Genomic DNA, 13076 nt, shown 5'->3' on the forward strand with positions numbered 1-13076 from the left:
AGTTGGTGGTAGGGGGAGATATGGCAGATGCTATCTTAGTGTAAAGAAGACTTTCTAGAAACTAAAATCTGCAGCAAAAGCAGGTAATGACTTCCCTGTTAGGAAAATACTGGTTAGGAGCAGCTAGGTGGCTCAGTGAATAGAGAGTTAGGCCTGGAGAAAGGAGGTCCCAAGTTCGAATCTGAACTCAGACATTTCCTAGCTCTTTGACCTTGGGCAAATCACTTAACCTCAGTGCCTAGCCCTTACTGCTCTTCTGCCTTGGAACCAATGCTCAGTATTGATTCTAAGACAGAAAGTAAAGGCTTTAAAAAAAAAAAGAGGCCAATTGACTTGGCAAGTATAGGTTGGACAAAGTGACTTCTTCTGGTCTGTCTTAGTTCTAGAATTTTAGAATACTCTTTTCAGATATAAGCTCTGGCCTTTCCTACCAGCCTTATCTCATTTTTTGGCCTTGGGCTCTCCCTCTATAAAAATGTGAAGGGTTATATTAGATCAGCGGTTCTCAACCTCTCAATTTGTAACAATGAGAATACATAATGCATATCAGGTATTTACATTCAGAATCATAACTGTAGCAAAATTACAGTTTTGAAGTAGCCACCAAATAATTTTTTGGTTTGGGGTCACTGCAACATGAGGAACTGTATTGCGGGGTCACGGCATTAGAAAGGTTGAGAACCACTGTATTAGATGATCTCTAGCATTTCTCCTGACTCTAGGTCCTGTGATCCTCTCTGACTTTGATATTGGAAGCCAATCAAATTCTTTTTTAGGTTAAGGATCAGTTACCTCATTTGAAAGCAATTATCCAATACAGAGGGCACGTCTTAGAGAAGCAACCATACATTTATACCGTAAGTATGAGCTTCATGTAAGGGACAGGGAGGTGGACAGGATCCTGGGGGACAGTGGGGGAGTAATTTCAAAGATCTTTGAACATTCCTGGTCAGTGCACCCTAGTAAGGTCCTTGAATGTGGCTGGTCTGTGATCCCTTTGGCACTGGGCTTTGAGGAAGGCTAGAGATGACTCTAGGACTTTGGAAAGGGGCACACACTGACAGGCCCTTCAGGGATATCCCAGCTTGGGATCTTGGTTAAGAAGGGCTCCTGGGCTTTGTGAACTACAGATAATTTGTCTGAGTATGACAGGTGGTAGAGATAGAGGCATGTTTTGAGCTGGAAGTCAAAAGTCAATTCCAGGAAGCACAGGGGACTGTGTGCCTCAGTGTCCTTGGCCAGTTCAATTTGTATAACTTTTCTCAGTTTTTAAAGCCAAGGATAATATTGATTCCCCTTGATAACCCATCTTTTTTGTGTGCCTTCCCTTCTCTCCTGGTCCAGTGGGACGAATTCTTAGCCATTGGGCAGTGTGTGGTTGATGGGGCGCTGGAGGAAATCATTAGTTGCCAGAAGCCCAACCAGTGCTGTACACTGATCTACACCTCAGGGACCACCGGAAACCCTAAAGGGGTGATGCTCAGTCATGACAATGTGAGTGTCTTTCTCTTCCTCATGTCAGCATGATAGAAGGTGACATCAGTACATGCCAGCCCTCCTGATATATACCAAGCCCCTATGGAATAGTTTGCCTCTGAAGGTGGTGAGCTTCCATCTTTGGAGGTGGCCCAGCAGAGATCCTTTATCAAGGATGTTGCAGAGGAAGCTGGGTGGTTCAGTGGATTCAGAGCTAGGCCTAGAGATGAGAGGTCCTGGGTTCAAATCTGACCTCATTCACTTCCTGTGTGACCCTGGGCAAGTCACTTAACCCTCATTGCCTAGCCCATACTGCTCTTGGAACCAGTACACAGTATTGATTCTAAGATGGAAGGTAAGGGTTTAAAAATAAATTAATTCATTGTCATATTTATTTGGGTACTATTGTGGGACCCTTAGTAGATCTAAACCTCAGTTTACTCCACTGTTCAATGCAGTTAAGACCACTTGCTTTCCCTACCTTGTGTGATTGCTGTGATTGAGGCTTTGTTACCTGAAAATATTATGCTTCAGTTTCTGAGCTGATCTAAATGCTGATGATTGATTTAACAAATATTTATTGAACTCTTACTCTGGGATGTTTTGATTCATGAAACATCTGCCAAGCCTCTTGCCTTGTGCTGAGCACTGTGCAGGGGATAGAGAGATGGAGTAGATCATCCTAGCTTTCAAGGAGCTCCCAGTCTGTTAGTGAGAGAAACCACACTAAGGATGCTTCTAGGAAAGGGAAGGGGCAGGAGCTGCTACCCCTGGACTACCAGAAGTAATTTGTGTTTCAGATCACATGGTCATCATCAACAGCAACAGGTAGCTTGTTGTTGAAATCACCCCCAGACCAGCAAGAGATTGTGGTGAGCTACCTTCCCCTTAGTCATATTGCTGCCCAGATGATGGACCTTTGGTTACCCATGAAGATTGGTGGAATCACATACTTTGCCCAGCCAGATGCACTCAAGGTAAGGGAGTCTAGAGTGCCTTCCGGGTCCTTGTCAAACCATTATTTTCAATGTGGGGTCAAGGAAAATCATGAGGCTTTCTAACTGATGGCATGGGTGGCTAATGCAACCCTGCTGATGCTCACTCTCACGTGAGTCATTCTCAGTCTGGAAGATCTAAATCCTGAGAGAACATTCCCATGCCCCTCACTTTGGCTAGCTTTTTCAGTTTGTCATTTCAGTTCAGTTTTTTAATTCTATTAATAATGGCTCTCATTTCTGATTGTTTGTTATTGCCTTTGTATCCCCAGCTCCCGGAATAGAATAGGCAGCGTGGTGTAGCAACAACAGTGACCACAACTACAATAGCATTTGTATAGTGCTGTAAGGTTTGCAGAAAACTTTTCATAAGGTATCCTTATGTTTGAGGCTCACAATTGCCCTGTGGGGACAGATTTACATAGTCAATAACCAGTATTTGTTTAGAGATGAGATTTGAACCCAGAATTTCCTGACTATAGACTGTCTCTCTTTCTACTATGTCACAATCATTTTTCTTGTATTATTACATATTCCCCCCTTAACATTTTTTCCAATGTTAAAATAATTTTAATTTAATGAATACTATTTTATTTTTAAAACCCTTAGCTTACATCTTAGAATCAATACTGTGTATTGGTTCCAAGACAGAAGAGTGGTAAGGGCTAGGCAATGGGGGTTAAGTGACTTGCCCATGTAGCTATCTGAGTAGCTTCTGAGGTCAGAGGTCAGATTTGAACCCAGGACTTCCCTTCTCTACACCTGGCTCTCAATCTACTGAGTGACCTATTTTCCCAATTCCCCATTTTATAGATGAGGAAACTGACTCATGATGGAATGAAATCACTTGCTCAGGATCATATAATATGTATGTTATATGATATGTTATGATATATGATATATGTTATATGATACATACATATATCTGGTATAGGATTTGAGCTCAGGTTCTTCCTGATTCAAGTTGGGTGCTCTATTCATTATCCCAAGCGCTAGATTTAGAATCAGGACTAGGTTTAAATCTCATTTCTAATATTTATTAGCTATATGATACTGGGAAAGACTTTAAGCTTTCGCAGCCTCAGTTTCCTCTACTGTAAAATGGTATTAAAGATATTACCTGTAGTTCCTACCTCACAAATTCTTGTGAGGTTCAGATGAGAGTAAATGAATGAGAAGGATGGGATCACCCAAAGCTTACTTGGAAATCACACCCTAACCTAACACTTTATTTATTTTTAAAAACTCATTCAGAGCTCTAGAGAAATCCAGAGATATATTTTTTGGTATTGTCTTTTTTGCTGATAAAATTGTAACCTCTCATTAATTAGTTTGAGCCCCCATATTAATAATTAATAAATATTAATTATTTAATGAACTAGAGAAAAGCTGTTTCTCCAAGTTATTGTTTATTTCTTTATATAGCAAATGGTTTTATTTCCTATGATGAAACAAATATACAAATCATTGATTCTATACTTTTTCTTATTAAATTACATATATTGTCACTATTAACACCAGTTCATTACTCTTCACTTGTGAAAACTCAGTACTACCTTAGGTTTTCTCAAGATACCAAGTAAAATCTCTTCCAAAAAGTTCTCATTAAAAGATAAAGATGAAGACAACTAAATTGGAAAAGATCTTCCTATTTCCTTTCTCTCTTTCTTAAACTTCATACTAGTCATGACAGGAATAATATCTTGAGCTTTTCTTGAACTCTCCCCCCCCCCCCCCCCCCCCCGCTTTATTTTTGCATTTATGTGTCTCATTTTATTTGTTTGTTTGTTTATTTTGCCAATTACATATTTTAACAAGTTTCCACATGTTTTCTTAAGTTATATGATTAAATTTATTTCCCTCCCTCCCTCCCTCCCTCCCTCCCTCCCTTTCCCCCTCCCAGTGCTGGCAGGAGATTTGATCTGGCTTGTACATGTATTATCATGCAAAACATACTTCCTATATGTCTTTTTAAAAATATTTTCTAATTACATGTAAAAATTGGTTATATGTCTTTTTAAGAACCCAAGTCTTACTGATATCTTTTGCTTTTGCATTATCTGTGATATTCTTCTACCTCATTCCTCCCTCTCACACCTTGCCCAGAGCCAATTGGATTTGAAGATGAGTGGTGAGGGCTAGGCAATTGAGGTTAAGTGATTTTTCAGCCCAGGGTCACGTAGTTAGGAAGTGTCTAAGACCAGATTTGAGTCCAGGTCCTCCAGACTCCAGGCCCAGTTCTCTATCCTCTGTGTTACTTAGCTGCCCCAAAATTATTTTTAAGAAAAAAAATTAAGCAGAATCAACTAATATATTAATAAAACCAGCTTATGTCCTATTAGACACTTGTATTCCCTTATGTTTAAACTCAAGCTATCTATTACTTTTAGTAATCTTCAGAGTTTATACAATAGATCAAAAATAAAAAAAATATGCTCTATTATTCCATAGAGAGAAGCAGAAATACCTCATATTAAGATATTTTTCAATTGTCAGCACAAATTGTATGTGTCTGTACCTGTATGTATTTTGCAACTTTCCATTTGTCTTTTAAAAATACACTAAGACTTATAGTCTCTATGAGAGTTATTTGAAGCAAAAGTCATATGTAAAATGATTTGTAAAATTTAAAGCATAATGTAAATGTCAGTCATTTTAAATTATTTTCCTTTTTTATTTTTTTTATTTGACCTTTGATTTGAGCTATATAGGGAAATTCCAATGAGGAACTAACTCTTCCTATCCAGAGCAGCACCCACTTTGCAAATTGCGGTCTTTAAAGAATTTCCTGAGAGAAACTAAAAGGTTAAGTGATTTGCATAGCCAATAACCAGTATTTGTTAGAGATAAGACCCAGAACTTCCTGACTACACTAATTGTCTTTCTATTATACCATGATCACATCTCTTATATTATTATTTTTCCCTTTAATTTTTTTTAAACCCTTAACTTCCTTCTTGGAGTCAATACTGTGTATTGGCTCCAAGGCAGAAGAGTGGTAAGAGCTAGGCAATGGGGGTCAAGTGACTTGCCCAGGGTCACACAGCTGGGGAAGTGTCTAAGGCCATATTTGAACCTAGGACCTCCTGTCTCTAGACCTGGCTTCTCAATCCACTGAGCTACCCAGCTGCCCCCCCCCCTTTAATTTTTTTAATTAATTTTTTGTTCAATTTTTAAATTGCATAGTAATCATCACCACCACCAAAAACATTTAAATAAACAAATGCATTAAAAATTATGCATGAAACTACAAGTGAATGTAAGGGTTAAATTAGGAGTTTTGACAAAACAAGAGAGTAGCTTTTAATCATTTAAGTTTTAATGAGAATATAGTAGAATTGTAAATTAATATTATCCCTTTAAACCAGAGAAAAGAAAACTTCTAATAGCTTTTAACAATTAACAATTTAGTTTAATTAAAATAGAAAGAGGTAGAGAAAGAAAATTTCCTAATGTCTATACTAGTTATTCTATAACTATCTATAATTACTACCTAAAACCACCTATTTCTACCTATAACTGCCTATAACTACTGCTAATAACAACCAGCCCACAAAGTTCCAACCCAATCCAAACCAACCCAATCAGTTTTTAATCCAATCCCAATTAAGTCTGACAACACAGACTGGCCATTTCCCCAAAAAGGTAAAAAAGCCCAAAAGCCCCTCTAAAGGCTAAAACCAAAAAGTCTTCTCAATAAGCTTAGGGACCCGCAAGTATTCCAGCAAGTAAATGCCAACCACCAACCCAACACACTCCCAGCAGCCAACTGCCCCAGAACTACGCCAGCCTTTTATATCCTTTTCTAACCTTATTTCCTGCCCCTGTGGTTTCTCCTTCCTGTCTCTCTGGTTTCTCCTTCTTGTCTCTATGGTTTCTACTTCCTGTCACCGTGGACGGGTTAATCCCTACACATCTCGATAATAAGAGGACCTCCAGGTCCCTCATTAAATTAAAAAACGAATAAAGGATGCACTACACATTGTTTATGTGTGCTAATATAAATATCCTCTACTTTTGAGTTCCCTTTGGATTTGTTTTACTTAAATACTTTTTTCTCTTGATTTTGTGGCTATTATTTTGTTTAATGTAATCATAGTGTGTATTATTCTTATTCTCTTTTCTTCTCTTCATATATTTCCCTTATTTTCTTTATATTTCCAATATTTGTCATTTCTAATAATGTAATACAATCCATTATATCCAAATATCACAATATATTTATCCATTTCTCCCAGTGATTGCATTTGGGTTATTTTTAGTTATTTTGTCATTACAAACAAAGCTTCCATGAATATTTTCATACACACATAGCTTTTTACCTTCTCAATAATGCCCTTGGGACCTAATCCTAATAATGGGAATCTGTGTGTAGGGAATCCTCTGGGGTCTTACTTGTGTCCTCAGACTGCTAGCTTTACATCACATGAGTGTATGTCATGTGAGTGGGCTCCAAACATAGGTCACAGGCACAATGACCTGGAAAGGATCAGGTTAGGATCTGTGGGTAAAGGGGAAGAAATAGAAGAGAGGGTTCCAGGAAGTAGTCTCTCTATTTATTGCCTTGGACAAAGCAGTGAAAGGAGGGAGGCTGAGAGAGCCATGTGGAGGAGGAGTGACCATGTGGGCCAGTTAGAATAGTTCAGAATAGCTCTCTATCTGTCTTCTTTCTTTTATTCAAGTAAATATTAATAAACTCTATGGAAAATAAGGACCAGAGTTTTAATTTAGCTTTAACAGATGGTGACTGATTTGGAAAAGGATCTTCACTTTCTCCTCTCTAAGTTTGTAGAGCAGTTTTATTTATTTATTTATTTTTTAAACCCTTCCCTTCCCTATTAGAATCAATACTGTGTATTGGCTCCAAGGCAGAAGAGTGGTAAGGGCTAGGCAATGGGAGTTAAGTGACTTGCCCAGGGTCACATAGGCAGGAAGTGTATGATGTCATATTCGAATCCAGGACCTACCTCCCATCTCTGGGCCTGGCTCTCAATCCACTGAGTGACCCAGCGCCCCCTGTAGAGCAGTTTTAAATAGACAGAAGAGCAGATTAGCCTCATGACCAATGTCATGGTTCTGATACTGCTGCCACTTTTCGCCGTTTTTCCTTCACCGCCGAATCTCCTGTCCCTGCCGCCGCCTGCCACTTTTACCATCTGCGCCACTTCCTCTCCATCTAATATAGACATGCTTGCCTGGTGTGGATTTTGGTGAGATTTCCCTCATGTGGCCCCCATTTAGCTTAGGTGGGGTCAGGGAAAGAGGAGAAGAGAGAGCTGGAGAAGAGAAGGATTGAACTCCCTGTTTGTGGCATCTAGGCAGAGCCACCACCATCCTGGCTGTGAAGGTTGTGTTGGCTCCTCATGTCTGCTCACAACCCAGCTCTGGGCTACAAGCTGACAGCTAGCCATTGCCTTGTTGCTGCAAGCTTCAGGTCTTCCCTTCCCTGGGGCAGTGTCCACCAGCACCCAGGCCTTTTCCCCAACCTTTGGCTCCCTGCTAAGTGCAGCCGGGTCATGGCTACTCTGCTTCCCTGCTCCCTGGCCCATGGTGGTAGCAGGTCCCCTGCACAGCTGAGGCCCTGTCCCTAGGCTGGACCTCTGTGGTGAGTGCCCCATCCCCCCAGACTCCACACATGCTATCCACCCCTGCCCAGCTTCCAAGTCCTGCAATAGCCCTAGCCCTTCTACGCTCCTGGCTGTGAGGGTGGGGACTGAAGTGCCGGCCTACATAGGAGATCTCCCGTGCCACCCTCTGGACCCTGTCCTGCCAGCAGGGGCTGGAGGCTCTGTGCTCCCAGCTGTGGCTAACGATGGGCAGCAGCCAGTACACAAGACAAGAAGTAAAACTGCAAGCAATTTAATAATTTTTAAATAGAATTAAATATAATTGAATACATCAAACTGAATTGAATCAAATTGAATAAATTTAAATAAAAGAATTAATAATTAAAATTAATTAAATGGAATAAAATCAATTTAATAAAATTGAACAAAACCAAATTAAGCCAGATCAATTCAATGCAATGTTAATCAAATATAACAATTTAGTGCTTCATTATTTCAAACATCATAATAATTTTTTAAAAACAAAAATAATTATAAATATAATTATTGGTACTATTGCCTTGCAACAATTACTAGTGCCCTGCATTGGTTTCTTATTTAACCCTACTCTAGCTTGGTTGCTTTCTACAATAAAATTGAAGGAAGTTATGTCTCAAATTCTTTTTTAAAAATGTTTTGGGTTTCTTTCATTATTTGAATTGCCCATTCAGCGATAATTAGAACAGCTACTTATAGCAATAGACTTTTACCACAGCTACTTAACTCCTCAGCACTAGCAACTAAAGCAGAATCCTCATTCAGATAGGGCAAAAGGGTCCAGGAATTTTTCTAAACTGATTAAGACAAAAAGGCTAAAATTTTTCTTTTTCTAAATTCAGGGTCAAAAGACTAGATACTATGGGAAATATTACAACAAATGAGAGGAAATCAGGCAAGATTCCTCCAGTTTCACCCCTACACAAACTGTTGAATTCTTAGATGATCCTAATTTCCCAAAAGAAGATGGTATGTCAAAGAAGGAAGCAAAGAGGTTGTGCAAAGCATGGGCAGTAAGATCCTTTAGTTGGCCAAGATTTGGTTCCTTTGACTTTAAAGTTTTGAAAGAAATAAAACTGGCCATTGGCCATAAGAATTCTAGACTATGCCTACTGGCTCCTCTGGGCTCACCTGCTTGACAATTTAACCACACCTACTACCCCTGAGAACAGTTTGGTTGATTCACTGTCCCCCAGCCATCAGGCTGTTCATTCACTAGATCCAGGCCATCCAGGTTTGACTACTTCAGCTCTTTCTCCCAAATCACTAGTTAAATCTAGCAAGAAAGAAACCTTGTCATCTTCCCACCTTGTCTGTGAGGAGATTCCTCCTCCTCCTCTTGATCCAGGCCAAGATTTTACTCCTTCCATCCCACGCCCTTCTGTGTCCCTCTCACCTCCCAGCCCATTTTTGGTACCATCTCTCTACCACTCCTTACCACCTAAGCCCAACCAATCTCTGCCTTGCCCTGTGCTCTTGCCCTGTCCCACCTCCTCTTTTGTCTTTCCTAGCTTTTCACTGCCCACTGCCAAAATCCATCCTTTCCTCCCCCTTGTTCAACTTCTCCTCCTACCTCCCCATCTCATTCCCCAACTGGCCCAGTTTTCCCCATCCTTAGTCTACTTGCTCCCCTTCACCTCACCCTCCTTGCCCTTCTTCTCTCTGCCCTCTTTTCTCTCACCAACCCCACCCATCCTACTTGATTTCCTCTCCTCCTTGCCTTCGCCCTGACCATGACCAACCCCTTCCAACCCACCCAGTCTCCTCCTCTCCTCCATGCCCCCACCTTCATCTCCTCCCCACCCCCACTCCTACTCTGACTCCCTTCATCCTGCCTTCCTCCCTCCTGATTAGCTCCTCCCTCTCTGCCCAATCACTCCTCTATCTTCCCTCATCCTCTCAGCTTCAACCTGAGCAACAAATCAGACTCCAGTAACCACAGTCATCTCAGATACAGGCTATCCTCTCTAAGGGATGTTCCCACTTAAGATAAACAAGGGAACTTAGTAAATATTAGACATCATACACCTTTCTCTCTACAAGCCATTGAGAGATTCAAAGAATCCTTTGAAGATGAACCCATTGTAGTTATCAATAATAAGACATTGAGAGCTTCAAAGAATCCTTTGAAGATGAACCCATTGTAGTTATCAATAAGTTTGAAAACATTTACCAAATTTACAATCCAAACTGGATAGACATCATTAAATTGCTGCAAACCCTGATAAAGAAAGAGAAAGGAACAAGGTCTTTTCTCTCATCTACCACGCCTAGGGAGAGGGTGCAATTCACTGGCCTCCTGAAGATCCTAAATGGGAACCCTAAATTCAGAAGATTACCTACATTTATATCAGGCTAGAAATGCATTACTAAAAGGAATGAGATGTGAACTGGGATGACCTCCAGGAATTGATGCAGAGTGAAAAGAGCAGAATCTGGAGAACATTGTACACAGAGACAGATACACGGTGGCAGAATAGAATATAATAGACTTCTCTACTAGCAGCAATGCAATGATCCAGGACAATTCTGAGGGACTTATGAGAAAGAATGCTATCCACATCAGAGAAAGAACTAGGGGAGTAGAAACACAAAAGAAAAACAACTGTTTGATCACATGGTTCTATGGGGATATGATTGGAGATGTAGACTCTAAATGATCACCCTAATGCAAATATTAATAATATGGAAATAGGTCTTGATCAATGACACATGTAAAACCCAGTGGAATTCCTTGTTGGCTATGGGAGAGGGATGTGAGGGGGGAAGAGAAAGAACATTAATCATGTAACCATGGGAAAATATTCTAAATTAATTAATAAAATAAAACAAAATATAAAAGGAATGAGAGCTTGTTCTGACAGGCCAGGTACTTGGAATAAATTGAAGACTTGAAACAAGGTGAAAATGAGACAACATCTCAGTTCATGGATAGATTTGTTGGGATGCAGGTATCTTGACTTAAGATATTCCTAGGGAAAAAGATGTTAGACACAAGAATACATTTTGTGAAAAGCTGTTGAAGAAGGGTTTATTAGTAAATATTTTATGACTAAATGCCCTGATTGGTCCACTATGGATCTCAATACATGAAAGAAAATAGCAGCTTATGAGTGTGACAGCCATGAAAAGGAAGAGAGGGGGGAAGCTAAATTAGTGGAGAGATTAAAGAAGGATAAAAATGAATTAGAGGAGAAATTAAGAAAATAAATAGCCAAGTTAAAAGAATAAATAAAATAAGGAGCTGTAAGACAGACAGAAGTCATAGCTCTTTTAAAGGAATACAAGAGGCAACCAATAACTTGTTGGTTTTTTTTGTGGGAAGGAAAGTCATGTTGCTCTGGATTGTAGAAAAAGGAACCATGAAAATAGGAACAGAAGCTTGGAAAATAACAATAACAACAATCATAACAATAATAGATCTTCTAACAGGATCAGTGATTGTAATAGGGTAAATTATATCTTAGACCATAATGCACCATGTCAAGGAATGTTATCACTGTGAGGTACCACAGAGAAATGGCCAAAATGGCCAAGGATGTGGCCAAAGGAATCTAGATGAATGATGGTACTCAAGAGGGGAAGGGACTTCAAAGAGTCTGGAGGTGAATTAAACTCTTTAAACTCTACTGACTTATTGATGTTAACTGTTTCAGTTTGTTTCCCTACCCATATTGAAGAAGTCTGTAATGCAATTTTAAATGCAGATCTACATCCAGAATACAAAGTTGTATAATTTCCAGCAAACTACTCCAATAGCTATCAGAATTGGAGAAAAGGAATCTTGGATTAATTGCTCACATGTAAAATGGATACTCTCTGCCAACATTGAGTATCCTGTCACATATTTACTGCATGTTTGTTTTAAGATTTGATTTTGTTTTTAAATTTACATATTAATCTAAGGTGTTTTGTTATACAATGCCACTTTCAGTTAGTATGTTTTTTTTATTAGCTATATGTTCTGTTAAATTATGTGTGTGTATATTTTTACATATACATATACACACATACATATGTAGTCTCCAAGCAAAATCCATACTGCCCTGGTCAAGGGAAGTTACTCCTGGCTTTCCTTCTGAGAGGAGAGATGAAAGGTACTTTTGTGAACATCAACAAAGTATTTAACACAGCCTCCTCCTCAACAACATCAATAATAATCCCCAATATTTCAACACTCACACTGTGGCTCATGATCAATTTAGAGGGGAACTAGAGCTCACTTTTGAGTGAGAAACCTTTTGTTATGCTTCCATTTGGCTGACCCATTGTCAAATGGGATATGCAATATAAATTCCTGATTTTAAAATTATTGTTTTTCTTTATATTTTAATAGCATATTTGATTTTTCTCTCTCATTTTTTTTGTACTTGAGAACATGGAATCAGTATTAACATTTTTTATTTTGAAGGATAAGTTTACAATATCTATTAGCTCTAATACCAATGCATACCCAAAAGCTTTAGACTATGAAAACCTGCCATTGATTGTTAAGTATTATGGGACTTTAACTAATAATTGTGTCTGATTTCAGAACAAGGGATCACAAAAGAGCCACTGCATGGTGCAAAGAAGCACAAGGTCAAGGAGACCAACAATCCCTGGGGGATTGATGAGGATCTGTGCCAAGACAGAGGACTTGTTTTGAGGTTTGAGGAAGCAGCTGTTTGACAAATTCAGACATTGGACTTCCCTGTGCTAGGTTGCTACAAGTTCCTTAGTTTGGCTTTCATTTTGGCTCCTCTATCCCTGAGACTGAAGGTAAAATCAGACCAGGGAATCATACTTCTTTTTATGTCAGAATCTAGTCCCTTATCCTTTATAGTATGGCAATTTTCTATAGTCCTGGCTGCTGATGGGTAAGTGCAATATTGCTGCAATTGGCCTGCATTATTATATTCACTTTAATTGGGTCTTGCTGGTGATTCAAGGACCACCTGTTATGGTTTTCTTTTTTATTCATAATTTTATACACATAAGATTTTGATACATATTTTCTTCA

At 39.2% G+C, this 13076-nt stretch overlaps 1 protein-coding gene across 8 annotated transcripts in view; it reads left to right on the forward strand.

Annotated features, from left to right (window-relative positions):
- ACSBG2 (acyl-CoA synthetase bubblegum family member 2) overlaps positions 1 to 13076 on the forward strand; it is an 86308-nt gene that overhangs the window by 50679 nt on the left and 22553 nt on the right. For 7 of the 8 annotated variants that reach the window (XM_056822542.1, XM_056822545.1, XM_007488990.2 and 4 more), the window contains 3 exons: positions 777 to 857; positions 1345 to 1494; positions 2277 to 2453. In XM_056822542.1, the coding sequence (XP_056678520.1) occupies positions 777 to 857; positions 1345 to 1494; positions 2277 to 2453 (408 nt within the window). The remainder of the gene's footprint in view (positions 1 to 776; positions 858 to 1344; positions 1495 to 2276; positions 2454 to 13076) is intronic. The other variant, XM_056822543.1, reaches the window with a different exon arrangement.

Source organism: Monodelphis domestica, chromosome 3, assembly GCF_027887165.1.
Source record: "Monodelphis domestica isolate mMonDom1 chromosome 3, mMonDom1.pri, whole genome shotgun sequence".
Classification (NCBI taxonomy): Eukaryota; Metazoa; Chordata; class Mammalia; order Didelphimorphia; family Didelphidae; genus Monodelphis; species Monodelphis domestica.